The sequence below is a fragment of the Ranitomeya variabilis genome, chromosome 6 (assembly GCF_051348905.1).
Source record: "Ranitomeya variabilis isolate aRanVar5 chromosome 6, aRanVar5.hap1, whole genome shotgun sequence".
Classification (NCBI taxonomy): domain Eukaryota; kingdom Metazoa; phylum Chordata; class Amphibia; order Anura; family Dendrobatidae; genus Ranitomeya; species Ranitomeya variabilis.
The window spans coordinates 439,545,304-439,572,086 of record NC_135237.1 but is presented as its reverse complement, the minus strand read 5'-3'; the positions used below and the strand labels follow the sequence as shown (position 1 = coordinate 439,572,086).

Here is a 26,783-nt window from a genome sequence, read left to right as displayed (position 1 = left end):
ATGTGAGTTTGTCGTCCAGTATAGAATAGATAGAATAGATGTATATACACATAGAATAGTATGTATATGTGTATATCTTTATATTTCATATACAGATAGATAGAAGATTAGCCGTTAATTCATTTGTCGGCTTCTGTAATATGAATGCAGAAGCCGACAGGATAGGAGACATGGATTACATATAGTAAATGCATGCAGAATAGCCAGAGAGGGAAAGCCAGCGACTGGGGACCGATGTTTGTAGCCTAGGAAGGGGTTAATACCCATGGATCTTCCCAGGCTATGAATCTCAGCCCGCAGCTGTATATTTAGCCTTTACTGGCTATTAAAATAGGGGGACCCCAAAGAAAGATAATGTGGGGTCCCCCTATAATTAATAGCCAGAAAAGCCTATGCAGACAGCTGCGGCCTGAGATTCATAGCTTACAAAGGGTCCATGGTTATTGGTCCCCCCCGGCTACAAACACCAGCACTCAGCTGCCCCAGAAATGGCGCATCTGTAAGATGCGCTAATTGTGGCACTTAGCCTCTCTTCCCACTGCCCTGTAGTGGTGGCATATGGGGTAATAAGGGGTTAATGTTACCTTTGTATTGTATGGTGACATTAAGCCCATTAGTAATAGAGAGGTGTCAATAAGACACCTATCCATTACTAATCCTAGAGTTTGTAAAGGGTTAAGTAAACACACGGAGAATAATTTTTTTTTAATGAAATAAAACAATAAACCGTTTGATAATTTTATTGTTACTGCTAATCCAAGCGAAGCCCTCGATCTCCTGTAAAAAAATGAAAAATTAACAAACCAACAATATACCCATACCTGTACGGCGTACAGTCAGTCCTACGCCATAATCCATATCTGGGGTATATACAGTTTACAACCGGGAGTGGTGCTAATGCGACCGTCCCAGTTGTAAACTACTGGGCAATGAATGAAATGCTGAAAGCGAAGCTTCAGTGACTAGCGGTGACGTTACTGAAGCTGTGCTCCCTGTCGGCCTGAACGAAGATGATCTCTTCAGTGTGGGAAAATCAGCTGGCATTTTCCCACGCTTAAGAGTTCATTTGAGGCTTTCCCTCTCTGGTGCAGAAAATTGCACCCACGCCAGTTTTTTCTGTGAAAACATTTTTATTAAATACATACAGGTCCCAAATTTTACACACACATACTACTAACAGTATTAATCACTGACATATATAAATCTAACTGTTCTGCAATGTTTTAATGAATGTAAACCATGTATCCTATCCTGCCAGCTTCTGCAATTATTTTGCAAACACCGACAAATGAATTATCGGCTATTCTGCTATCTATCTCTCTATTAAATATATGTATATTATGTATATTATGTATTCTATGTGTATATGTGTAATCTATCTTCCATATTATAACCTGTCAGTGTGTTTTTTACATTAGCCGCATATGAATTGCCGGCTTTTCAAAGGACACCGGTGCGAGTGCTGTGCAATTTTTCTATCGCACCTATTGACTTCTATTGCGGGATGCAATCCGTTTTCTGATAACATTCGCAGCATGCTGCAATTTTTTTATTTTATTTTTTTTCCCAGCCTGATCGTGATCCAATCAGAGCTGGAAAAAAAAACCGATGAGCACACAATCCTAGATTAACATTGGTCCGAATTCAATCCAATTTTTTTTATCATATTGAATTTGTCCGATTTCATTGCAAGTGTGCATGAGCCCTTACTCAGATCCCGGTGAGCACGGTGCACATCCTGATGGTCTGGTGGTGGGGCAGACTCCGTGTGGTGAGTGGTAAGCCTTGGGAGGGTCCTCCCGTAGCTATGGTTCCCCTCGTAGGAGGGGAGGCACTGGCCGGCCACGCTGCTGTGCAGTGGCAAGGTTAGTGAGGGGCATCGTAAGGGTGATATCACCAGTTCTCAACAACGGGTTTGTAATGGGACCAAAAAGCCGACGTGTTTTGAAGGATGCGTTCCTGATGGCCCTTACCACGCCCCCCGCTAACCTCGCCACTGCACGGCGGTGCTTCCGGCCGGACCTCACCTCCAGCCCGCACCTCCGCTTATACGAGGGGAACCATAGCTACGGGAGGATGCTCCCAAGGCTTACCACTCACCACATGGAGTCTGCCCCAACACCGGGCCATCAGGCTGTGCACCAAGCTCACCAGAAATTATTCGCTGTTCTGCTGTCATTTGTTCGACATATTGTAGGGAGAAATTGGATTGTGCATGTTGAATGTCACCAGAGGTGTCTGGGAGCACATAATTTAGCATCTTACCATTGAAAACGCGTATGTGCTTAGCTATTCCTTAGACACCTCTATCTGTGGGCTAGCAGTTGAACAAGCAGCCGACGGCCATTGAAAGTATGTGGCCCCTTAGGCTACTTTCACACTGGCGTTAACTGCATTACGTCGCAATGCGTCGTTTTGCCGAAAAAACGCATCCTGCAAAAGTGCTTGCAGGATGCGTTTTTTCTGCATTGACTAACATTAGCGACGCATTTGCGACGCAATGATACACGTCGCAACCGTCGTGCGACGGTTGCGCCGTGCTGTGGCGGACCGTCGGGAGCAAAAAACGTTACATGTAACGTTTTTTGCTCCCGACGGTCCGCTTTTTCCGACCGCGCATGCGCGGCGGAACTCCGCCCCCACCTCCCCGCACTTCCCCGCACCTCACAATGGGGCAGTGGGTGCGCTGGAAAAATGCATCCGCTGCCCCCGTTGTGCGGCGGAGACAACGCTAGCGTCGGGAACCTCGGCTCGACGCTAGTGTGAAAGTAGCCTTACTTAATCTGACAAAGAGAAGACAATGTGTCACTTTTACCAATCAACCTAAGGGCATCTATACTAACAGATAATAACCATGCTACCAGAGGGGTCATCTTATGAAGACAACCCCTGTAGACCATGGTTTTTATTAACCTGGGGCCTTTTTGGCCTGTACATTTGCAGTGTGCAATGCTGCTTTTCCCCTCTAGTGGTTCTTACATGGGAAATATACACATGGGCCTATGGAAATTTCAGAAGTCGAACCCTGTGTCAGTCAACTGCTTTAGTATAAAAAGCAGCGCTCATGATGCAGTAATGATGCAATACTTCTATAAAGGGGTTTTATGGTTTAAGCCCCTAGGCGCAGATCACTGCAAAAATTAAAATTCAAACTTCGCCCCCAGGTCCAGCACTGAGACTCTGCGCCACTGCTCCTGTCGTGGTTGTTTGTCTGCAGAGCTGACATCAGGATGACAGCACTGCAGCCAATCTCTGGGCTCAGCTGATCTGCCTATGCGAATGACACAAGCCAGTGGTAGTCTGCAGCGCTGTTCACGTGATGTCGGCTCTGCTGACCTGGGCGGCAGCGGAGACTCTGCGCTGGACATAGGCAGGGAAAGTAAAGCACAGGTTTGTTTTTTACGTCAAACTGAATTTTTTTATTTTTTTTTTTGATTGGGAAATGTAAGCTTTCACCTTCCATGGCATATAAAGGGAACGTGGACGGAGCAGCACCCGGGAGATCCTGCCTTCTGTAGTGTCTTCCTGTGCATTTTATTTCCTGTAGAATAATGAATGAATGAAGTGCGGCATGGATGCAATTGTGGTCATGCCTTTAAGGTGAAATTTGCTGGCTGTATGCCTTCTCATATACACAAATCCGGCAACAAACGACTCTGCTCTATCTCTGGAGGGACTTCACCATGTCATTTATTACAACCTTGCACAAGATCCTTTTAATTACTTAAAATGTGCCCCCAGCTTTCCCTGTATGAGTCCATATACAGGCATCCGTCACACTGGTTTCGTTTATTTTTTATTTTTTTTTTTAGCTAAAGCTTGAAGTGGTTTCAAAAGAAATAGGGGAAAAAGAGAAAATAAGCACTAGCATTTCTCCTTGCCAGATCCTTTCTTGCATTTTATTTAAAAAAACTGCAGCAAAACCTGTATTTTTTTTTCTTGAATTTTTAAAATAGTGTGTATGTGACACCGCCACTAAAACAGTAAGGTATGCAGTCCAGTGCCAGTACCAGGACCAGTAGAAGCCCTAGGTATGAATGGAAAACTTATGACAAAATAGATAAGAAACATTAAAGAAAACTGTTTGCACATATTCAACTTTTCATGTAGATTTCATTTGAAAAGGGTTTCCTTAATGACCTTACACTTTAATATTAAAATAAAAAAAATATTTCTACTATAGATAGAATAGATGTGAATGTGCCTCATCAATTGTATCTCCAATCCTCATCTCCTGTCAATCACATTTTTGTCCTTCTGTGGTCCCTTACATGGTTGAGGAGTGACACTCCTGGTTTTCTTGCCTGATCTGATTTTTTTTCTGCCTGGCACATGGGATCGTTTACCAAAATGTGCCTAATTTTGTATTACAATGCATTGTAGATGTGGCCTGGGCAATAACTTTCCGAGTTGCGTTAGTATAAAAAACCCTTTATGTATTAGTGGTCGTCTTGTGAAGACACCCACTGGAATTTTAGACGACATTTAAAGCTTATACTCCCACTTATGATCCCTCCTCTAAGGGGAGAGCTGTAAGATGTTATCACATGTCCCATCTACTCATTAATAAATGAAACAAAATGAGCAAATACCCCTCAGTAAATAGCAATCGTGCGTGAAAATAACATGGGGTAGGTACTTGATCAACATAATTTTGATTAAAAAAAACTGTAAAAACCATCCCACCACATCAAGGTGGCCCTATTCGGGATGGTCCTAACCTCTAGTATTAAAACCTTAACATATGTCAAATGATGTAAATGTGAATAAGGGCCAAGGGGGACTAAGACCCGGCTAATGGACAGCCAGCAGTCGGGAGCTCGATAAATGTAATGTCCAGCTCAACGTGTCATGCATACTTTCTGTACTTGTATTCCAGTTCATCTTTGTCTGCTTGTCAACATGTATAATGATTCCACCAATCTTTTTCGTGTATTATTTTTTGGTGATTGAATTAAATTACTATAATGCACTCGTATAACACACTCCTCAACAGTGAAATTGCTACACAAGAAGGAAAAGTTGAGGCATTATGGAAGGATGGACAGACATGTCACCAATGTGCTAAGGATGAAAAAATGGAAACAACATTTTTGGATTTGTTCAATATAGAATATGAGTGCCATATGCAGAAATCCTGCACATACTCGTCTTGGTTGCTATCAGTGAGGTTAGTAATGGTTGTCTGAGCAATTATCTGCAACACGGATCTTGATGATTTGCCCAAGTCTATTCAGCATGGCAGAAGATCCCTCAGGCAATCATTAATAACCTCACCGATGGCGACCAAGGCGTGTAAGTGCGCGTAGCTCTGCGCTTGGCGTTCATACTCGATATTGCACCATTTGCATTTCTTTAACCTGTCTATCCATCCTGTGATCTTCCATAATGCCATAACTTTTATTTCTTCATGTTGTAACTGCACTGTTGACGTGTGTATGATGAAACCTGTAGATGAGTAACCCAACTATATTTCTTAGTAAGGGAAGAGTTTTAAAGGGGTTTTCCCCACTATCAAAGCTAATCGATCTGTGAATAATAAATAAATTCCACAATTAGATGAGTTTTTAATAAAATGTTCCTGTGCTGAGATAATCTTATAAATGTGCCCCTGCTGTGTACTGTGTAATGGCCGTGTCTGACCGTACAGGAACATGGTCTGATCATACTGCATCTCCTGGGCAGGGGAGGAATCCAAAGAGAGTACACAGACTTTACAGCAGGGGATCACAGCTGATTCTTTTTCTCTGAGGAAAAACATTTCTTAAAAATAGACAGGAAAATATTTTACCTCACAGAAAGAATCAGCTGCGGTCCTGTCTGTATACTCTTTTGCTTCCTCCCTGCCCAGGAGCTGTGGTATGATCAGACCATGTTCCTGCACGGCCATTACACAGTACACAACAGGGGCACATTTATAAGATTATCTCAGCACAGGAACATTTATTAACACCTCCAATTGTGGAAGTTATTGTTATTCCAAGATCTATTGATTAAAATGTACTTTGTTTATGGGAAAAGCCCTGTAACTTTAACTAAAGTTCTTCCTGATGTTCTGCTTGGTCTTCTCCATATTCTCCTCAGGGATCTCTCAGCAGGTTCTCCTGTTTCCTAATGTACTCGGTAACAATGTGAGCTTTGAATCGGGGTTTACAGCCACATGAAGAGTTGGGTATTAAACTTTTTTTAAAGAGAATTTTCAGCCCCATTAACATTTATGTAAATGTACTTTGTGGTACTTTATTCAGCCGTACTAATATTCTTCTATTAGGCCTGATATTGTTTAGGTATTCGCTCCATCCATGTTCTCAGCCACACAGGACTGCTTATTAGCTAAGCTAGCTCCATTCTGTCAACCGATAAGCATTAATTTAAAAATCCCTTTAAGAACATGTCTTGTGTAAGTGCAGCTGCATTGTGTGCTCCTAGAAAGGTGCTACCCGGCTACTGGCTCATGGACACCCGCTGGTCGGACCCTGGTGGTATTGTGCACTGGTGTCGGCATTACTACCATTTAGTACTGGAAAAATGTCACTGGAAGGAGACTCTTTGCTTTTACTATTGTGTGGCCCAACGCCATCTGTCATATCGGAGGGTGACTCGCGCTACAGAAGCTGGGGACCCCTGCCCTAGAGCCGCCCTTTAACCTGGTCACCATGGCTCTATACATATGTCCCTCTTCTTGTGTACTTGTCACATTATTGGAGTTCAGTGCAGACTCGCATCGGACTGCTGCAAATGTTAACCATTTATTTTCCAATGAATTTCCTGCCACTCTAGCACCACCGCACATGACCGCTGCAGCCAGTCATTGGTTTTAGTGGAGAGTTTGCTTGGATTGCAGTCAGCTGCAGATGACAGCGATTGGCTGCAGCAGTCACAAGAATGATGAAAGGGACACCAGCACTGCAGAACCAGCAGGGCATCCAGAGCGCCGACCCTGGAGCATAGGATTGTTTAGGGTAAATCACAAGTATTTTTTTATTTTAACTTTATTAAATCCGACCCCTTGAAGCTGTGTGTGGTTTGAGTGTCAGTATTTGTACAAGTTATTGCTGGTATCACAGGCAAATTCCGATGTCGTGAAGGTGGGCTGACCAAGAGCTGAGCTCCAACCCAAAGGAATATGACGTGATCAATGCTCCTGTGTATGTGACCACCGTGGAGCTGCACGTACCGGTGTTCTTTATAGTACCTATTAGGCATTTTTTGTGCTGTTTTGACTACTAGTACTGTCTGTAATGGGCCACCCTTACCTAGGGTACGATTTATCTGACAGAGCATGGCATAGGGGTGTAAAGTGAAGCCCAATTTGGAGCCAGAGTCTCTACCATTCTGGAAGTGGAGAAGCTCCAGGATAAAGGAGAGCCCCAGCTTTTATCTGCAGGGGTATGCAGAACATAGGTGGGGGACCACTGTAAACACCATCTAAATATGAAGATCTCCTTTTCCACCAGAGCTATGTTTAATAAGGAATTTTCCATGGCGCTCCTCACCTCATATACCAGGTAGCTACAAAAGTTGGCAGTGCTGAATGGACTCTGAGTCAGTTCTGTCTTGGCCGCATACATGTGAGATTTTATGGCTTGTCAGTTGTGTCCTGTTTAATGACATTTTGATAAATGTTAATATCAATCATGGATACAGGGCTTACAAAGGGAAAAAAGTTCTGTCCCTTGGACTTTTGTCATGGTTCATAGTGTAATAACATTGAATCATGGTGGTTTGAAAGAGTGTGCACCTGTTATGGAAAAAGTTCCTGTTAGATCTGTATCTATGTGCCGTGGATAGTTTATGTTGCGGCATTCTTCTGGCCGATTGCTACAGTAATTTCTTAGTTTTCTTGGATGTTTTGCGCATGGAGCTGCTAGTAATGGGATTAGTGAGCATTCCATGTGAAGCGTGCCCACTCCGCGCTGTTATAATGCTGGGCGCAGCCTGTGGACGGCACAGTGGACATCTCCAGATCCATGCTTCATAACAGGAGAAGTCCCAGGATAATTCTCTACATTTCCAAGTGAAATAACAAAGCGTGATCACCTTTTGTATTGGTTTTTCCAAACTTTTACTGGCACATTACTAGGATAATCCAGGATATTGTGATCGGTCAGAATCTGTCCGCCACTGACCTACGAATGATGGGGTGACAAAAAAAATGACTGGCACATCCAAACTTGTGTGAATAGGTGCATACCAGGAGCAGCTACCTCCATATACAATATACAAAAAAGGTTGCACTCGATCGTGCCAAAGCATGTTGAATATGAAATACATGAAATATGAATAGCAAAATGGCTTTTTGAACATTAGGAAAAATATTTGAGATGCTTTGCACAGAATTTGGCCAAATAGTGTGAGCCCATCAACCATCGTCAAGGTGGTCTCATTAATCTGATGGGTCCCTGACCTCCCTGTCCAAATCTGAACACTTACCAAAGGCTAATGTCTGTGGGTGAATGTGGACACCTCTCTCAGTAAAGCGTACATATATGGGTTGGCGGGAACCAACCTACCTACGAATGATGGGGGTCGGAGTGCTGATTTAGTGCTGTTTTTTTTTTTTTTTTGTACTGTCATCTAGAAACCTGGCTGGCCGGGAAGCCCCAGCAGGGCCACATATAAACTTGACCTGGGTAGTTGTGCTGCTGTGCAGTGAAAAAATTATCATTGGGTGCAAATGTGTAAATCTGTGCTGTAGACCCTTCATTGTCTGGGTTAGTAGTGAATCTTGAGGTTGGACTACCACGGTTTATATGTTGGTGGCATATTCTAGCCATATGCTATCCCGTTATGAGATGGGAATTACTCTTTGTTTTAGCGATCCATTATTAATAATAATAATCTTTATTTATATAGCACCAACATATTCCGCAGCGCTTTACAGTTTAACAATTTCAAACACAACAGTCATAGGTAACAACGTTAACAATACAATAATTAAAGCACAATAAGAGGACCCTGCTCGTGAGAGCTTACAATCTACAATGAGGTGGGGAGATACAAAGTACAGGTGTGTATTTACAATGATGTATTTACAATGATGGTCCAGCCATCTTCAGGGGGTGGGGGGTAGATGAGATAGTGAATGGGCTACACACACACAAACATAAAATGACTGATTAGTGAACGTGGTAGGCCGCTCTGAACAAATGTGTTTTGAGGGTGCGCCTAAAACTATGCAAATTGTGGATGGTCCTAATATCTTGGGGTAGAGCATTCCAGAGGATTGGCGCAGCACGGGAGAAGTCTTGGAGTCGGGAGTGGGAGGTACAGATTAGTGCAGAGGTTAGTCGAAAGTCCTTTGCAGAGCGCAGTGGTCTGTTAGGCCGATAGACAGAAATGAGGGAGGAGATGTAAGGGGGTGCCGCACTGTGGAGAGCTTTTTGGGTGAGAGCAAGTACTTTGAATTGTATCCTGTAATGAATGGGCAGCCAGTTTAACAACTTGTGAAGAGCGGACACGTCTGAATACCGATTAGCTAGATGGACGACCCTGGCTGCTGCATTAAGGATAGACTGGGGAGGGGATAGTCGAGTGAAGGGGAGGCCAATTAATAGAGAATTGCAGTAGTCCAGGCGGGAGTGGATCAGGGCGACAGTGAGGGTTTTTGTTGTTTCCATGGTGAGAAAAGGGCGGATTCTAGAGATGTTCTTTAGATGTAAGTGGCAAGAGCCGGCAAGAGATTGTATATTATTGAGATCATGGGTTAGTCTGATCCTTTGTCATGTTTTTAAGTTCAGTAAGTCTCTTGGCCATTGCTCCCATTCAGCAGTGGCAATGCAGCCTGGGATTTATAGTGCATCTTGGCCTGCAGTGTAGTAATCTTAGTCAGGCAGAGTGTCTGATTGTGAGATATATAGATGAAGCTACCGTACTTAAAGGGAATCTGTCAGTAAAAAAATGGTGATGCACTCTTGGCATGGCCCAGCAGTTCAGTGAACCTTCCAGCATGCTTGTTTTCCACTTACCTCTGCCGTCCTCTTCCGTGATTGATAGCACTGACACTGTGAGAGCCGCTGGGCTCATTCACGGTCTGTGTACAGTGTGTGTGCGCACCTGCACTGACACTGTGTGAGAGCCGCTGGACTCATTCACGGTCTGTGTACAGTGTGTGCGTGCCTGCACTGACACTGTGTGAGTGCTGCTGGGCTCATTCACGGTCTGTGTACAGTGTGTGTGCGCACCTGCACTGACACTGTGTGAGTGCTGCTGGGCTCATTCACGGTCTGTGTACAGTGTGTGCGCGCCTGCACTGACACTGTGTGAGTGCTGCTGGGCTCATTCACGGTCTGTGTACAGTGTGTGTGCGCACCTGCACTGACACTGTGTGAGTGCTGCTGGGCTCATTCACGGTCTGTGTACAGTGTGTGTGCGCACCTGCACTGACACTGTGTGAGAGCCGCTGGACTCATTCACGGTCTGTGTACAGTGTGTGCGTGCCTGCACTGACACTGTGTGAGTGCTGCTGGGCTCATTCACGGTCTGTGTACAGTGTGTGTGCGCACCTGCACTGACACTGTGTGAGTGCTGCTGGGCTCATTCACGGTCTGTGTACAGTGTGTGTGCGCACCTGCACTGACACTGTGTGAGTGCTGCTGGGCTCATTCACGGTCTGTGTACAGTGTGTGTGCGCACCTGCACTGACACTGTGTGAGTGCTGCTGGGCTCATTCACGGTCTGTGTACAGTGTGTGCGCGCCTGCACTGACACTGTGTGAGTGCTGCTGGGCTCATTCACGGTCTGTGTACAGTGTGTGCGTGCCTGCAATGACACTGTGTGAGTGCTGCTGGGCTCATTCACGGTCTGTGTACAGTGTGTGCGCGCCTGCACTGACACTGTGTGAGTGCCGCTGGACTCATTCACTTTCTGTGTGCCGAGATGATCAATAGAGTGCTGTCAATCGGGGTCAGAAGCAGTGCTCCAAATGTAAATTAAGGGGTCATAACACTGCACTGCGCCCTTGTCCACGCCTTAGGTGCATATGAAATAAGTCGTTTTCTCAGCCAGTAAAACACTATAAAATATATTCCTGAAACCTTTTTTATAGGAGCAAAGTTCTCTATGTAACTGTGTAAATAATATAATGTGTGTTATGGGGTGAGTGACTGCCTTGAAACTTTCCTAACACTTTGTGACGTACTTTTAGTTGCTGGAAGAATGTAGATAAGAAATCTCCTCATTAGGCTGCTTTCACACATCAGGTTTTTGCCGTCAGGCTCAATCCGGCGAATTTTGGAAAAAACGGATCCATCGCAAATTGTGGAACTGATACGACGGATCCGATTTTTTAGCCGTATTCGACTAGCTGATCTGGCTAATTGGATTCTGGGGAAGAGAGAGAACCCAGAATGGAAAACGCGTGCTTAGTTTAAAAAACGGAATTCGTCGCCATAGGGTTCCATTATAGCAAGTGTCGTACACAAAAAAACGTTACTATGTCCATTTTCTCCGGCCGCCTGAAAACGAATTTTCGACAGATCCGGCAAACAACGGATGAAACGTGAGGCAATCCATCGCTAATACAAGTCTATGAGAAAAAAACGGATCCTGCGGCAACTTTTGCCGGATCCATTTTTTTTCAAAATTTGCCGGATTGTGCCCGATGGCAAAAAAATGATGTGTGTAGTGAGAAATAACCCGTACAGTGGTCCAGTAGCTTCTCCATACACATGTACAGCAGTTTTACTGAGCGTGCATGTGCGCTTAATGAAAAGGCAGTAAACCACTGCGGCACACTTTAGGACGGTCATCAGGGCAAACCGGTCAGGCAAACTGAATCATCAGAGGGTCCTGGCAAAACCGTCAGGTTCAGATGACTTTTCTCTTGCATATTCGGGTGCCTTCAGCGTGGGAATATCTTGAAGTCCATCACAATCTGCCCTAGGTGTTATATGTCAAGGCTGCTCACTATAACTCCTCTGTATATATTACGTTACTTCATTTTTACAGACACTGGGACTTTTTCATTGTTTGTTACAATTATTCAGCAGTTTTCTCAGGTTTGGATCTGTTTTTTTTATTTCCTGCGCAGATTATCCAGATGGAACAAACTCTACAGACTTCACTGCACAGTCAACCATGTACCTGCCAGAAAACTTTACGATCTCTCCGCACCTCCCGTGCCCCGAGAAGCTGCCTTTTATGCGTATGTATTGCAATGCTAATGTTTGGCTTTGTGCATTTGAACTATACAAATTGCAAAATAATTATTTTTCAAAGACTTAAAAGGAAACCTCTCAGACCCGTCTTCTGTCCTCAACCACTGCTTTCATGGTATCCATCATTGTTCCTTTTTTCAATGAGATATTTTGTGTAATACTAATATTGACGTTATTACATAAGTGCGCTTATAGTGCCTTCCATAGAATAATGAGGCAGGACTAGTCCCGAGAGGCTGTGTACTCACCCCCCCCCCGTGGACTAGTCCTCCCTCTGATCTTTGGAGAACTCCGAGTGAGCCGGGTTGTCACAATGATTACTGTAGCCAGCAAAGCTCTGTTGAGCGGAGCACCAAACTATGAAAAGAGAAAACCCCCTCTAAGGTTCCCCATTATTTATTTTCTACAAGAAAAGCGAAGAATCCAAGTCCCCACAAAGATGATTTTTCAGCATGGTATGAGCTTTGTGTCCCAGTGTAATTCTAGGCCTGATCCTGCTGAAATATTGAACTTCTTATGTCCATCTGTAGAAGTCATTAAACGTCCTTCTGCCCTGAGTCTGCGGAAAATGCTGAATATTTTATAAGATTAGCACAGACAATGAAAGGAGTGAGGAGAGCTGCATGAAGCAGTCTGCCCAGAGACCAGACAAACTAGCTGCTACTACAGCGGACAGTATTCTGCCCATCCCTGTCCTAATCTTGGGCAAAACGACTCCATGTCACCGGAATCTGGATCCGGGATTTGTGTTATTTGGTTTAAGTCCTTCTGGTCTTAAAGGAGCATTAAGTGGTAAATAAGAGTAGTTATCGAAGTAAAGCCTCTCCATAGAGCTGCTAAGTACACATGGAAGCCTTGTCATTGTATGTGTTCCATCGGCAAGGCTGTCATTACTGCTTGCATTCTCCCCACTGATGTCACGCCATGACATTATCCTGGGGCTGCTCATCTCTTCCTGCAGACGGCACAGATCACTTTTCTAAGTGCATTCTGCTAGGCCTGTAACCAAAGAGGTTCTGCAGCAGGTGCAGGGTATTGTGGCTGCTGCCGAACCTAGGTATACAAGCACCGCTGACCGCCTTTATGAAAAGGGTGAAGGTGTTTCATATCTAGTAGTGATGGACAGGAAGCTTCCCTTTCTCTTTAAAAAGAAATTCTGCAGCAGCTGGAGTATTATTATTATTATTATTTATTTATACAGCAGCATTAATTCCATGGTGCTGTACATGAGACGGGGTTACATCAAAATACAAATATCAGTTACAGTAAACAAACTAACAATGACTGACTGATACGGAGGGAAGGGGACCCTGCCCTTGCGGGCTTACATTCTACAGCATTATGGGGAAAGAAACAGTAGGTGTTCAGATGGGTTTTCAGGTTTCTTTTGAAGGATCCAAATGTGATGGATAACCGGACGTGTTGGGGCACAGAACTCCAGAGGATGGGGGATATTCGGGAGAAGTCTTGGAGGCGATTGGGTGAGGAGAAAATAAGCGTGGAGGAGAGGAGGAGGTCTTGGGAGGACCGGAGATTACGTGAGGCAAGATATTGAGAGATTAGTGTGGAAATATACGGAGGAGACAGGTTATGGATGGCTTTGTAGGTCAGTGTTAGTAGTTTAAACTGGATGCGCTGGGAAATTGGGAGCCAGATTTGCAAAGAGGGGAAGCAAAAGTGTAGCGAGGAGAGAGATTAATTAGTCGGGCAGCAGAGTTAAGGATGGACTGGAGGGGTGCAAGGGTGTTAGAAGGTAGGCCACAGAGGAGGATGTTGCAGTAGTTGAGGCGGGAGATGATTATGGCATGCATTTTGGTAGGGTGAGGGTTGAGGAAAGGACGGATTCTGGAAATGTTTTTGAGCTGTAGGTGGCGAGAGCTTGGATTGGCAGCGGATTGTGGGGACAGGGGAAAGTGTGATTTCATTTATTTTGATAGATAGATCAGGTAGGGAAGATGTGCGAGATAAGGAATATTGTAGACCCCTCCGAGTTGTGTGCTCTCATAGTGCTGGCCCCTGCTTCTGTATGGTGACTGCTAGTATTTATGTATTTCACTCACTTCTATAGCTCCACAGGACTTTACATACATCATCATCACTGTCCCCATTGGGGCTTACAATCTACATTCCCTATCAGTATGTCTTTGAAGTGTGGGGGGGAAACCTGAGACCCCGGAGGAAACCCACGCAAACACGGGGAGAACATATAAACTCCTTGCAGATGTTGTCCTTGGTGGGATTTGAACCCAGGACTCCAGCGCTGCAAAGCAACAGTGCTAACCACTGAGCCACTATGCTAGTATGGTTATAATATACTGTAGGATATGACGTCCTTAGAACTAGAGATATACAAGATTGTGAGAGCAGATTTATTTATTTATTTTTTTGTAAATGAAACCTTTTTAGAAAACTTCAGCCCTTCTCTGCAGCAGCTTTGTTCTCGACAGCTTTTTTGAATGCGTCATCCTAGAACCAGCTGAGCGTTTTCTCAGGCCCTTTGATGTGCTGCTTGGTGAGCTGCTACTGAGGTTCCAGAAAAACCTTTGAAATTAGTTTTAAAGATGTTTACAAACCTTTAAAATGTGAAAAAAGGTCTATGTACTTAGCTATATCCAAGATACAGGCCCCATCTTCAGTTCCTGCAGGTATGCGGAAGTCTTTATCCCTGGTGGGGTGGCATATATATGTACTCGCAGCTCCATACTGACCCAACTTCTATTCCATGTTCAGGGTCTGGGATTCTTTCAGTAAGAAGCGGTTATTCTCATGTAATTTTTCTTTTTTTCCACGGCAAAATATACTTCCTACTTCCTGATACAATCAAACCTAGGTCATTGGGGTGGTCCCACCGTCAACTATCATTTCATTGTATGGAGCAGAACACATTGAACATTTGCTTGTTACATTGTGAGGACCCCCCACCCCAATCTAGTGAAACGTGCTGACCATTACTGACATGGAACTCCAGGTAGCGCCATACTAAATGGATACAATGTGCACATCCACCTTCTAAGCTGAATACCGCGAGCACCCAACTAGTAACACTAAAATTACTGTATAAACCGTTCTTAAATGGGATGTTCCTTACAGGAGATGAGTGTATATGGTTTAACATCTCCTTTCCGTGTGTGTTTTTATTTGGCTCTATTATATGAAGCCAGTGGTAGTCTATGGGACAGTGCACACATCCGTCCATATTTCCATGCTGCTTTCACATAAGTCAATAATCGTCCCCCTCCATCAAATTCCATATAATGGTCTTAATGTTCCTATCGAAGACAATGGAGCCTGGGAAAATAAGTCACTTACACACCAAAGTAATGGCGTAATACACCAGATTTGGAGAGGGCCAAAAGCATTTTATGTAAGAGTTTGAGGCCAAAACTAAGGGTATGTGCACACGTCCGGATTTCTTGCAGAAATTTCCTGAAGAAAACCGGAAATTTTCTGCAAGAAATCCGCATTTTTTTTTGCGTTTTTTTTCCGTTTTTTTCGCGTTTTTTTTAGCATTCTGCAAGCGTAATTAGCTTGCAGAATGCTAAAGTTTTCCAAGCGATCTGTAGCATCGCTTGGAAAACTGACTGACTGGTTGGTCACACTTGTCAAACATACTGTTTGACAAGTGTGACCAACTTTTTACTATAGATGCAGCTTATGCAGCATCTATAGTAAAAGATAGAATGTTTAAAAATAATAAAAAAAATAAAAAAAATGCTTATACTCACCCAGACATCTCCTCAGCGGCGTCCGTTCCTCTTCCTATAGCTGCTGTGCGCGCAGGACCTTCCATGACGTCGCGGTCATGTGAGCGGTCACATGAGCGGTCACATGACCGCTCACGACCAATCACAAGACAGTGACGTCATCACAGGTCCTTCACCGCACAGCAGCTATAGGAACCGAAGCGGCAGCATGCAGCGGTGAGGCGGGAAGACATCGAGGGTGAGTATAGGACTATTTTTTATTTTAATTCTTTTTTTTTTTTACCAAATATATGGTGCCCAGTGCGTGGAGGAGAGTCTCCTCTCCTCCACCCTGGGTACCAACCGCACATAATCTGCTTACTTCCGCATGGTGTGCACAGCCCCGTGCGGGAAGTAAGCAGATCAATGGACTCCTAGGTGTGCGGAATCCCCGCAATTCCGCATTTTTAGGCTATGTGCACACGTTCAGGAATTCTTGCAGAAAATTCCTGAGGAAAACCTGAAATTTTCTGCAAGAAATCTGCTAGAAAACCGCATGCGTTTTTTGCGCGTTTTTACCGCGTTTTTACCGCGTTTTTGATGCGTTTTTTTCCGGACATTTCCCAATGCATTTTAAGTGGGAAATCCGCAAAAAAAAACGCAAAATTAATGAACATGCTGCGTTTTTTACCGCGATGCGTTTTTACCGCGGAAAAAAACGCATCATGTGTACAAAAAGTGCAGAATTCATTAAAAATGATAGGATGCATAATATAAGCAGATTATTTGTGGTTTTATAGCGTTTTTATAGGGAAAAAACGCGAAAAAAACGCGAATAATCTGCAACGTGTGAACACAGCCTTAATGAACATGTTGCTTTTTTTTCCGCGATGCGATTTTTTCGCGGAAAAAATCACAACATTTGCACAAAAAATGCGGAATACACTGTAAATAATGGGAGGCATATGTTAGCGGTTTTTTCGCGTTTTTATCACGTTTTTATAGCGAAAAAAACCGCGAAAAATCCTGAACGTGTGCACATGGCCTAAAAGGGTTTCCAAGATTTTCATGTTAGTAACCTAATCTTGGGATCAGTCCTCCATATCCGAACCATGGGGTGAGACCCTCAGACACCCGACCCCTACAGCACTGTACAGGGTATGGATGGTCCTGCACGCTCTCACATTTGAGAACCTGCAGTGCCATTCATGGCCACAGTGTACAGCGCTATGACCTCTTCAGTGCACCATGGGACCTTCATTAAACTGGTGAGCACTGGGAGTAATTGCATGTGCAATCTATTTCCATCATTGCTCCCTTTCCATATTGGAGGGATGTCCTTATTGAGCAGCGCCGGTCTTGAGGGTGGAGGTGTGAGTAAAATGCCCAGTTTCCATCCTCCGTTTGTGACAGCTGTCTTCTGATGGCTATAACGATAGTGAACTTCAGTGCCTTGTAACTTCCTTATTACAACACAAAAGTTTATAATTAAATGACTAATTTTCAAGCGTTGACTTGTATTGGCCTCACCCAAGGTGAGCTCCTTACCAAGAGCACAATCCCACGCTATAAAATGAAGACGGGCAAAAACGTTGTGAAATCTCAGCTATTTATTGGAATTGTTCTTCACTGCAGGTGGCCCCACGGATATCAATATGAGTGAGATCACGTTAGAAGAAATTCACCAGCAATTCTCTGCCATGAATATTGGGCCAGGAGGGCACTGGAAACCTGCAGACTGCACCCCTCGCTGGAAGGTGAGATGACGGGGCAAGATGGCGGCTTTGTAGCTGATTGCTTATCACTCCCCAATATCGGCTCCGCGGCCACAAGAAATCATTCCAGTTGGCAACTACACAAATGTCAGATCAGCAAATTACAGTGCGACGTGAGCGATTAAGTATATGCTGTCAAATTGGCCACCTACACATGGGATATAAGTGGGAATCGCTTCACTTTATGACAGCGGAGCGGAAAGACTGGCCGTGTGCATGGCCGCACGCCGCTCATATCAGCGAATAGAAGAAACTTCTGCACATATAAAGCAGGGGTGACGCAGTAAGTTATAATCAAGGGAAACTGCAGGTAATTTTCTGTTCTGCGCAGAAGGCTTTTATATAAACCTAGTCTCATTTTCTAACGTCAGTCACAGAATACCGCCAGGTTCCTGATTGATTGCTGTGGCCAGTACATTTGTTTTTCCCTTGCAAACAATTTCATAAATAACCCATTTACATTTGCAATAAGACATTTGCTGAAAATTCTAGTCCTATATACGAGAATCCATATAATGGCCCAACATGTGCGCAATGGAGAGTTTATAATCTGTGTCCTTATTCACTGTTAACACTGGGAATTGACAAGCCTCACATGTTCGTGGAGCTGTATTAAGAAATCCTTTAGTTACTTACCGCCCCTCATTGTGATGTGCGCATTATTCTGTCCTGTTCCAGGGCTATAAGAATGTGGCTGCCTACTTCCAGAAGCAAGCCTGCACCTATTCACTGGCTCCATTCAGAGCAGAGCTGCAATCCCATATACAGTTTTTTGGGGGGTTTTTGTGGACAACTCCTTTAATGGTGCAGTATGGTTTGGTACTGGTGTATATGTGTGTGTACCAGGGGCGATCCAAAAGTAATGATAATGAATACTAAACACAATGTATGTAGAAAAATAATTTATTTTTTTTACTATATTGTCTCCTAACAAGTCTATACATTTAGTCCATCTCTTTTCTAAACTTAGAATTCCCTTCGAAAAAAAATTCTTGATCTTGACCCTCAAAAAAATCCCCAACAGCAGTTATCACGTCGCTATTGTCGTCAAATTTCTTGCCCCGGAGGTGTTCCTTGAGCCGAGGAACAACAAAGAGCAAACTAGCGTTCTTCGCCCTCACCGGTGTAACGCCGAGTCCCTGCTTCTCCTCCCAGCGAGGGCTATGTGTGCAGAGCTGACGGCTCTGTGGCCAGTAACTGAGCTCAGTAGTCTACCTGAGATGATAACATGGGGTGAGTTCACTGATTTGGTTGCAGTAATGTCAGCGCTGCAGACAGTACCACTCACAGGAGGGTGAGTAAAGGACCCGAGGAGGGTGAGTAAAGCACAGTTGTTTGTTTTTAAGAAACAAATTGCAGTCGAGAGACAGAGGTTTCCTGACGCTGGAAAACCCTTTTTAAAGACTTCCAATTATACAAACCGGCGTTGCTGTGTTCATCCTGTACGATGGCTGTCATCATGGCTAGTGTCACTGCCAGCACATGGCCATAACGTAAATGGTTTTTCGTACATGGCAAAGACTGGGGCAATTGTTGGACCAATGGTTTGCCGCACCCCATGGTGTGCCTTATGTCATATCACTCAGGTACTGTTATCTCTACTACCTACTGTTAGATTGTGGTATTGCTGTGTAACAAAACAGGCCCCCTCAAGAGATTGCACGGGCATCGTTCCTATGCTGTAATGGCATGGCAGCTCGAGGAAACTGCATAGATCTTGTATCTTACTGACGGCGATGAGGGGAGCCCCCATTGACAGCAGAGCTTTAGCAGCACGCCGATTTCTTGTTTCCCCGTTTGCTGTACTCTTTAGATCTCTGTTGGTTGGACCCAGGTTTCCATTGAATGCACTAAAAGCTCTGAGGTCGCAGTACCTGTTCTCCCATGGCCGCCTGAACATTAGGGGACGGTTTCTTCAGCCTCACAACCATGTATTGGGCTGATGTAAAGTCAGTAAAAAGGAGAATGAAATAACATGTCCGTCTCCTGGAGCGCAGACCCTCATGGCGGCATACCTTTAGCCCTGCATCCGTCACTCGCCAGCTGCAGGGTCCATTCATAAGCAGAGGTGTAATTGCATTCTGTAAAATGTGCTTCATAGCAAACATCATGATGAAAATGATGATCATTATGTAGTTCGAAAAATGTTTGCAATGAATATACTAATTACAATGAGGCACTCAAGTTTTTACTGCACCTTATACAGAAAGTATGCTGAGCTTATAGAAAATCTGTTAATATTCCTTTTGGCTCTTATGCAAGACTGCACAGGTGCACGGAGGAAAAGAGTGTGCTACTCACCGCTGAAGCCTTCCCCCACGGCTCGGTGCATAATAAGGGACCGGGCCAGATGAGAGCTGCTCCCATCAGCCCTTACCATACAGTTATATACAGTATACAGTTGAAACCTGGAGTTTACATACACTATATAAAAAGACACATGTGCATGGTTTTTCTCAATATGTGATATGAAATCAGAATAAGCCTTTCCCATCTTGGGTAATTTAGGATTGCCATAATTATTATTTGCCAAATTCCAGAATAATGAGAGAGAATGCTTTAAGGCATTTTTATTACTTACTGCAAAGTCAAAAGTTTATATACACTAAGATTACTATGCCTTTAAACAATTCTGGACTGCCCATATGATGATGTCATGTGTTTGGAAGCGCTATCATACCGCAGGGTTCTGTGTCCCAGAGATGAACGTGCTTTGGTGCAACATGTGTATGTTAACCCAAGGACAAAAGCAAAAGACCTGTGAAGATGATGGCTGAAGCTCGTAAGATTGTGTCAATATCCACAGTGAAACGAGGACTCTATCAACATGGCTGAAAGGCCACTCTGCCAGGAAGAAGCCATTACTCCAAAAGAAACACAAAACGGCCAGATTAATGTTTGCAAATGCAGACACAGGAACAAAGACCTTAATTGTTGGAGACCTGTCCTGTGGTCTGATGAGACTAAAATGTAACTACTTGGGTATAGTGACCATCGTTACTTTTGGAGGAAAAAGGGAGAAACTTGGAAGCCTAATAAACACCATCCCAACTGTGTAACACAGGGGTGATAGCATCATGTTGTGGGGTTGTTTTGCTGCAGGAGGGACTGGTGTACTTCACAAAGTAGATGGCATCATGGGAAAAGAAGATTATGTGGCAATATTTAAGCAACATCTCAAGACATAAGGCTACTTTCACACTAGCGTCGGTACGGGGCCGTCGCCATGCGTCGGCCCGACGTACCGACACACGTTGTGAAATAAATGCACAACGGGGGCAGCGGATGTAGTTTTTCAACGCATCCGCTGCACCATTGTAATGTCTGGGGCGGCGTTTCGTCCGCATGCGCGGTCGAAAATGGCGGACGCGATGCACAAAAAAAGTTACATGGAACGTTTTTTTGTGCCGACCGTCCGCCAAAACACGACGCATCCGTCGCACGACGGATGCGACATGTGGCCATACGTCGCAATGCGCCGCTAATGCAAGTCTATGGAGAAAAAACGCATCCTGCGGGCAACTTAGCAGGATGCTTTTTTTTTCACCAAAACGATAGTGTGAAAGTAGCCTTAACCAGGAAGTTAAAGCTTGGGCAGAAATGGGTCTTCCAAATGGACAATGACCTGAAGCATATTGCCAAAATGCCAATTGCCAAAAACAAAGTGGCTTAATTAAGGATAACAAAAGTCAATGTTTTGGAGTGGCCATCACAAAGCCCTGATCTCAATCCTATTGAAAATTTATGGGCAAAGCTGAAAAGGTCAATGCGAGCAAGGCGATCTACAAACCTGGATCAGTTACACCAGTTTTGTCAAGAAGAATGGGCCCAAATTCCGACCAAGTATTGTGAGAAGCTTGTGGAAGGAGATCCCAAACGTTTGACCCAAGTCATTCAGTTTAAGGACAATGGTACCAAATACTAATGAAATGTATGTAATTTTTGTCTTTGCAGTAAGTAAAAATGCCTTAACACATTCTCTCTCTCTCATTATTCTGTCATTTGGCAAATAATAATTATAGTAATCCTAATTGATCTAAAACAGGAAAGAATTATTCTGATTTCCTGTCAGACATTGAGAAAAACATGCATATGTATCTTTTTATATAGTGTATGTAAAGTTTTGGTTTCAACTGTATATATAATAAGGACCAGGCCAGATGAGAGCTGCTCCCAACAGGCACTACCTTACAGTTATATACAAGTGCTTCTCACAAAATTAGAATATCATCAAAAAGTTAATACAAAAAGTGAAACTCCTATATTATATAGAGTCATTACAAACAGAGTGATCTATTTCAAGTGTTTATTTCTGTTAATGTTGATGATTATGGCTTACAGCCAATGAAAACCCAAAAGTCATTATGTCAATATCTCAGAGCACGGAGAAATTGCTCTGAGAGTATGATCTATCATAGACAAGCAAATGACCTTAGAGTACGCTTCCAAGAACGAGGGTACCCGGATAAGATCCTAAGGGAAGCGTATAAATCATCCCTCATGAGACAGAGAAGGGATCTACTCATTCCAACTTCTAAGAAGGAAGCTGACAACAATGTCAGACTGATTACTAGATTTACAAACGGGGCGACTGCCTTGAGAGAGATTGTAAAAAAAAACATTGGCCCATCCTGCAAATGGATGACGACCTAAAGGGGATTTTAACCTCTGTTCCACAAATCACATTCAGAAAAGGTTGGTCCATAAAAGATAGTGGTCCACATCCATTTTACCCCGCCCCCTCCCCAATCAAGTTCTACATGGCTAGGTGGCCGAGTTAAAGGATGTTACAGATGCGGTAGCTGTAAATATTGTGCAGCTATACGCCAAGGAAAAGAATTCATGAGTAACGTGACAGGTGATACTTTTCACATCAGACATTTCATAAATTGTAAGACCAGAGGCGTAATCTATAAGATGACATGTGAATATGGAGTTGAATATATCGGCAAAACCAGCAGAGAGCTGAGAAGGAGGGTGGGCGAACATCACAGAGATACCGTGAACAAAAGTGATACCCCGGTGGCCAACCATATCAATAGGGTACACCTAAAGAATCTCAAGGTTGTCAATTTCATGGGGATTGAAAGAGTGCATCGCCCCCAGAGGGGTGGGGGACTGGGATAGGAGTATCCTGCAACAAGAGAGCAAGTGGATATTTCGTCTGCAAACCATGACACCACTAGGCCTGAATGACAATCTTAACTTTTCTTCTTTCTTATAGATATTAGAGCATCTGTAACAGGGACAGCCACCGTTGAGTGGGGCGCCATTGCGCAGGTGTAGGGTGCCAACCTCCGTGGTAGGTACCACTCATCTATACAAAGTATATTGGTGCTTCATGACTGTAATATTAAATATAGGTAGGAGAGAGTGTAGTGAGGGCTCATATAGGGATTTTGATAGCTGCACCCTTTTGTATCCCTCTTACAATGTAGGAGGCCCGCTGTGTCATGAGATGTAGGTACCATCAAATAAAACGGCGCATATTGATCAGTTCTGAGTATATATACACTTTTTAGTGGGGTACATTAATCTGAAACTCTAAACCAGCCTCCATCCACGGGGGTATAATATATGGAAGAGATATTGTAACCTGAACATATCATAGCACTGGAAAGAAGTCCTCTTCCCAAATATAAAAAATGGGGTATAGGTAGTGTTATATCGTGGGAGATGTAACCATAATCCGCACCCCTATGTGTATCGAGCACTATCGCATAAGAGCGATGCGCTTGGAGAAGCGCTCGCAAACCGGATGTGACGTTACGGCACGAGGCGTGATTGCCTCGGTAACCGGAAGTAGTGTGCGCGCTATCGCTTAGTGCACGCGCTTCAATACACCGGAAGTGAAGCCTGCGGCGTCCGGAAGCACGCAACTTTGAACTCCGGCGGGCAGTCATTATAAGGTCGGTAAAATGAAAGCACAAGAGCAAATGCTAATTTGAATTTCAAATATGTCTTGATCCCCTGAGGATTCGGCATTAGATGAAATGCGTTGGGAGACATTTTCTAATCAGCATGACCTGTAATAGAATATGCGGAGGAACCTAGGAGCCGCATGAAGGTTTATGTGCCCTCAATCTGCATCGGGCTGGAGGTTGATCATGCGATGACAGATGAGTATAGAAACATTGAGACTATGTATTAACCGTTGTAGGTAGTCTGTGTGAATGTGCACCATGGGAGATCCTCAGATGGTGGGAGGCATGGTTTCATTTTAGCTACACGTATGAGAGATGTACTTGGAGGAATATATATCCTGTGTTTCTACACGAGCATATTGTTATTTGTGTATACTACCACTAAGAGATTAAGCACACCAAGTAGTATGAGTGTCTATACACATGGGGAGTTGTAAAAAGGCCGGCCCCTAGACATCATGCTTTGAGTGTATTTATAGTGTGTATAAATATCTAGATTCCAGATAGGGATCTAGGTACAGAGTGATCGATTACATCAGGAGGATCTGCCATAGAATTGAGTGGCAGATCTCCTGTTTCTGTACACCCCATACTGGTTGAGAAACAATTTTCACCATCCAATAAGAATTTTGGACTGGAGATTGTGGTAGTTAGAGCATTTTTTTGTGTTTTATTCATGTTCTCTTGTTGTTGGTGTCTGCACTGGCACTTTGTCTTCACTATATGTTAGCACCTTTTTTAAAGGATCTTAGTAAAAGTTAAGTTTTATGTCCATTTCATTGAGAAACCTGCTATTCTCTGTAGATCCACTGTGTTTTATCAAGACCAAAGTCAGCGCAGCCGTCTACTAGGAAATATTAGAGCACTTCATGCTTCCCTCTGCCGACAAGCTTTTTGGAGATGGAAATTTCATTCTCCAGCAGGACTTGGCCCATGTCCACACTGCCAAAAGTACCAATACCTGGTTTATAAACAACAGTATCACTGTGCTTCATTGGCCAGCAAACTCGCCTGACCTTAACCCCATAGAGAATCTATGGAGTATTGTCAAGAGGAAGAGGAGACACCAGACCCAACAATGTAGATGAACTGAAGGCTGCTATCAAAGCAACCTGGGCTTCTATAACACCTCAGCAGTGCCACAGGCTGATCACCTCCATGCCACGCCGCATTGATGCAGTAATTGATACAAAATGAGCCCCGACCAAGTATTGAGTGCATTTACTGAACATACATTCAGGAGGCCAACATTTCAGATTTTAAAAACATTTTTCAAGTTGGTGTTATAAAGTATTCTAATTTACTGAGATAATGACTTTTGGGTTTTCATTGGCTGTAAGCCATAATCATCAACATTACCAGAAACAAACACTTAAAATAGATCACTCTGTATGTAATGATGACTATATAGTATATGCAAAAAAACGTGTATGACCCGGCGATGAAGAATCCGCTGCACCTTCAGAGGTCTTTTATGTACAGTTACATGCAGTCAGATCAGCCAGTGGACATCTAGAACCAACATGTTATTCTTCGATAAAATGGAAGTTTTATACGTATAAGACCTCTGAATGTGCAGCGGATTCTTCATTTCCGGGTCATACACATTTTTTTAAATTTTGTTACTGTGGCTGCCGAGCCGCGACCCTGGCTGAGGGACGGACTCCTGGAGTGAGACGAGGACGGCGAGCGAACTAAAAAATTTTATTTTTTCTTATATAATGTGAGTTTCACTTTTTGTATTGAAGAACTGAAATAAATTAACTTTTTGATGATATTCTAATTTTGTGAGGAGCACCTGTATATAATAAGGACCAGGCCAGATAAGAGCTGCTCCCATCAGCCATTACCATGCAGTTAGCTGGGCTTATCGCTGCTGTTGCTGCTCGCAGACGCACTATACATTTCATGAGAACAAATTGCCTTTAAACAATTTACCGTTTATCTGTCATATTCCCCTCTAATAATCCAGGCACGGTCTTAGTATAAGTATTTGATCTGTCTTTGCTTTAATCTGATTTTTGATGTCACAATCCCAGTCATAAAATGGATTATTTATAAAGCACATCTGTATTTTGTGGCTTTTTACCGCTGATGTTTAATGAATATTTGTGGTTTTTGCTCAGGAAATTACCAGTTTTTACTCTGGCCAAGTGTGATTGATAATCTGGGTCCTTTGACACAAAATTCTCTATTAATAACCCCTAAATTGCTGTTTTCTTTATATGATATATATGAAAGGCATGGTTTATGGTTGAAACCATTTTTCCCATTGTTTTCTTTCAATTCAGTGGCAATTTTATCTTTACCCAACTACCCTGAGAAATACAAAATGCAAATTCCAAAAGTCTAGATACATGACCCTCCTTACAGTAATGCATCGGAAGAACGCAATGTGCATCTAAAAGAGCGTCAGTAGTCCAAGAAATGTGTCCACCATAAAATACAACTGGTCACAAGTGTTGGGAATCCAATAAACGGCAGTCTGACCCCTGATTGTGGCAGAAAGACGTGAATTGAATGCATGTGTCAGTCCCAGCATGGCTTCTATTGAGGAATGGAAGAATGGGGCATGTTGGATATCAGAAATAAGACCCTGCTCACTTCCGTATTGCTTCTTCTGATTGTAACAGAAGCCACAGTGCTGTGCCACAACTATGGTCAATATCTGTGCCTGTCAGACCCCGTTGACTTTTAAAAGGGTCCACTATGGTGTCTCATGTCAATGTGAACAATGAAGATTTGAAAAGGGCTAAATTCTCCACATTGAGTTAGACATGCATGGTCAGCCGGTCAGAGCTTGCTGGTTTATAATGAATACGCTTACAACACTCCTTATATCAACCATGCTCTGCTATGAAAAACAAGAATCCCACCGACCGAGGTCATAGAGCTTCAAATGGTGCAATTGCTATGCCAATATTAAAATAAACAAAAAACAAATATTCTTTATTCAACGTATATTAAAACATACACGATAGTAATAAAAAGCAAGATTGACTCAGGGATTGCACAAGATGAAGAGCCTATTGGTAGAGAATTAGGAACATCCAAATGCTATGCAAGTATAAGCAATAAATGGTTCTGCCAAACAGAGTATAATGGTTTAATCATATGTGAAATAATCCAATAGTACATAGGGTATATTCCCCCAGGATTTATTCTGGAATCACCATGAATGCCATGGTCATGTATACTGAAACAAGTATTAATCCAGTTAGTGAAAGATCTATTTATACATGG

At 43.4% G+C, this 26,783-nt stretch overlaps 1 protein-coding gene across 2 annotated transcripts in view; it reads left to right on the top strand.

Moving 5' to 3' along the window:
* B4GALT6 (beta-1,4-galactosyltransferase 6) overlaps nucleotides 1-26,783 on the top strand; it is a 106,002-nt gene that overhangs the window by 60,098 nt on the left and 19,121 nt on the right. For both annotated transcript variants that reach the window (XM_077270399.1, XM_077270400.1), the window contains exons 3-4: nucleotides 12,032-12,145; nucleotides 17,477-17,598. In XM_077270399.1, coding sequence (XP_077126514.1) covers nucleotides 12,032-12,145; nucleotides 17,477-17,598 — 236 coding nt within the window. The remainder of the gene's footprint in view (nucleotides 1-12,031; nucleotides 12,146-17,476; nucleotides 17,599-26,783) is intronic.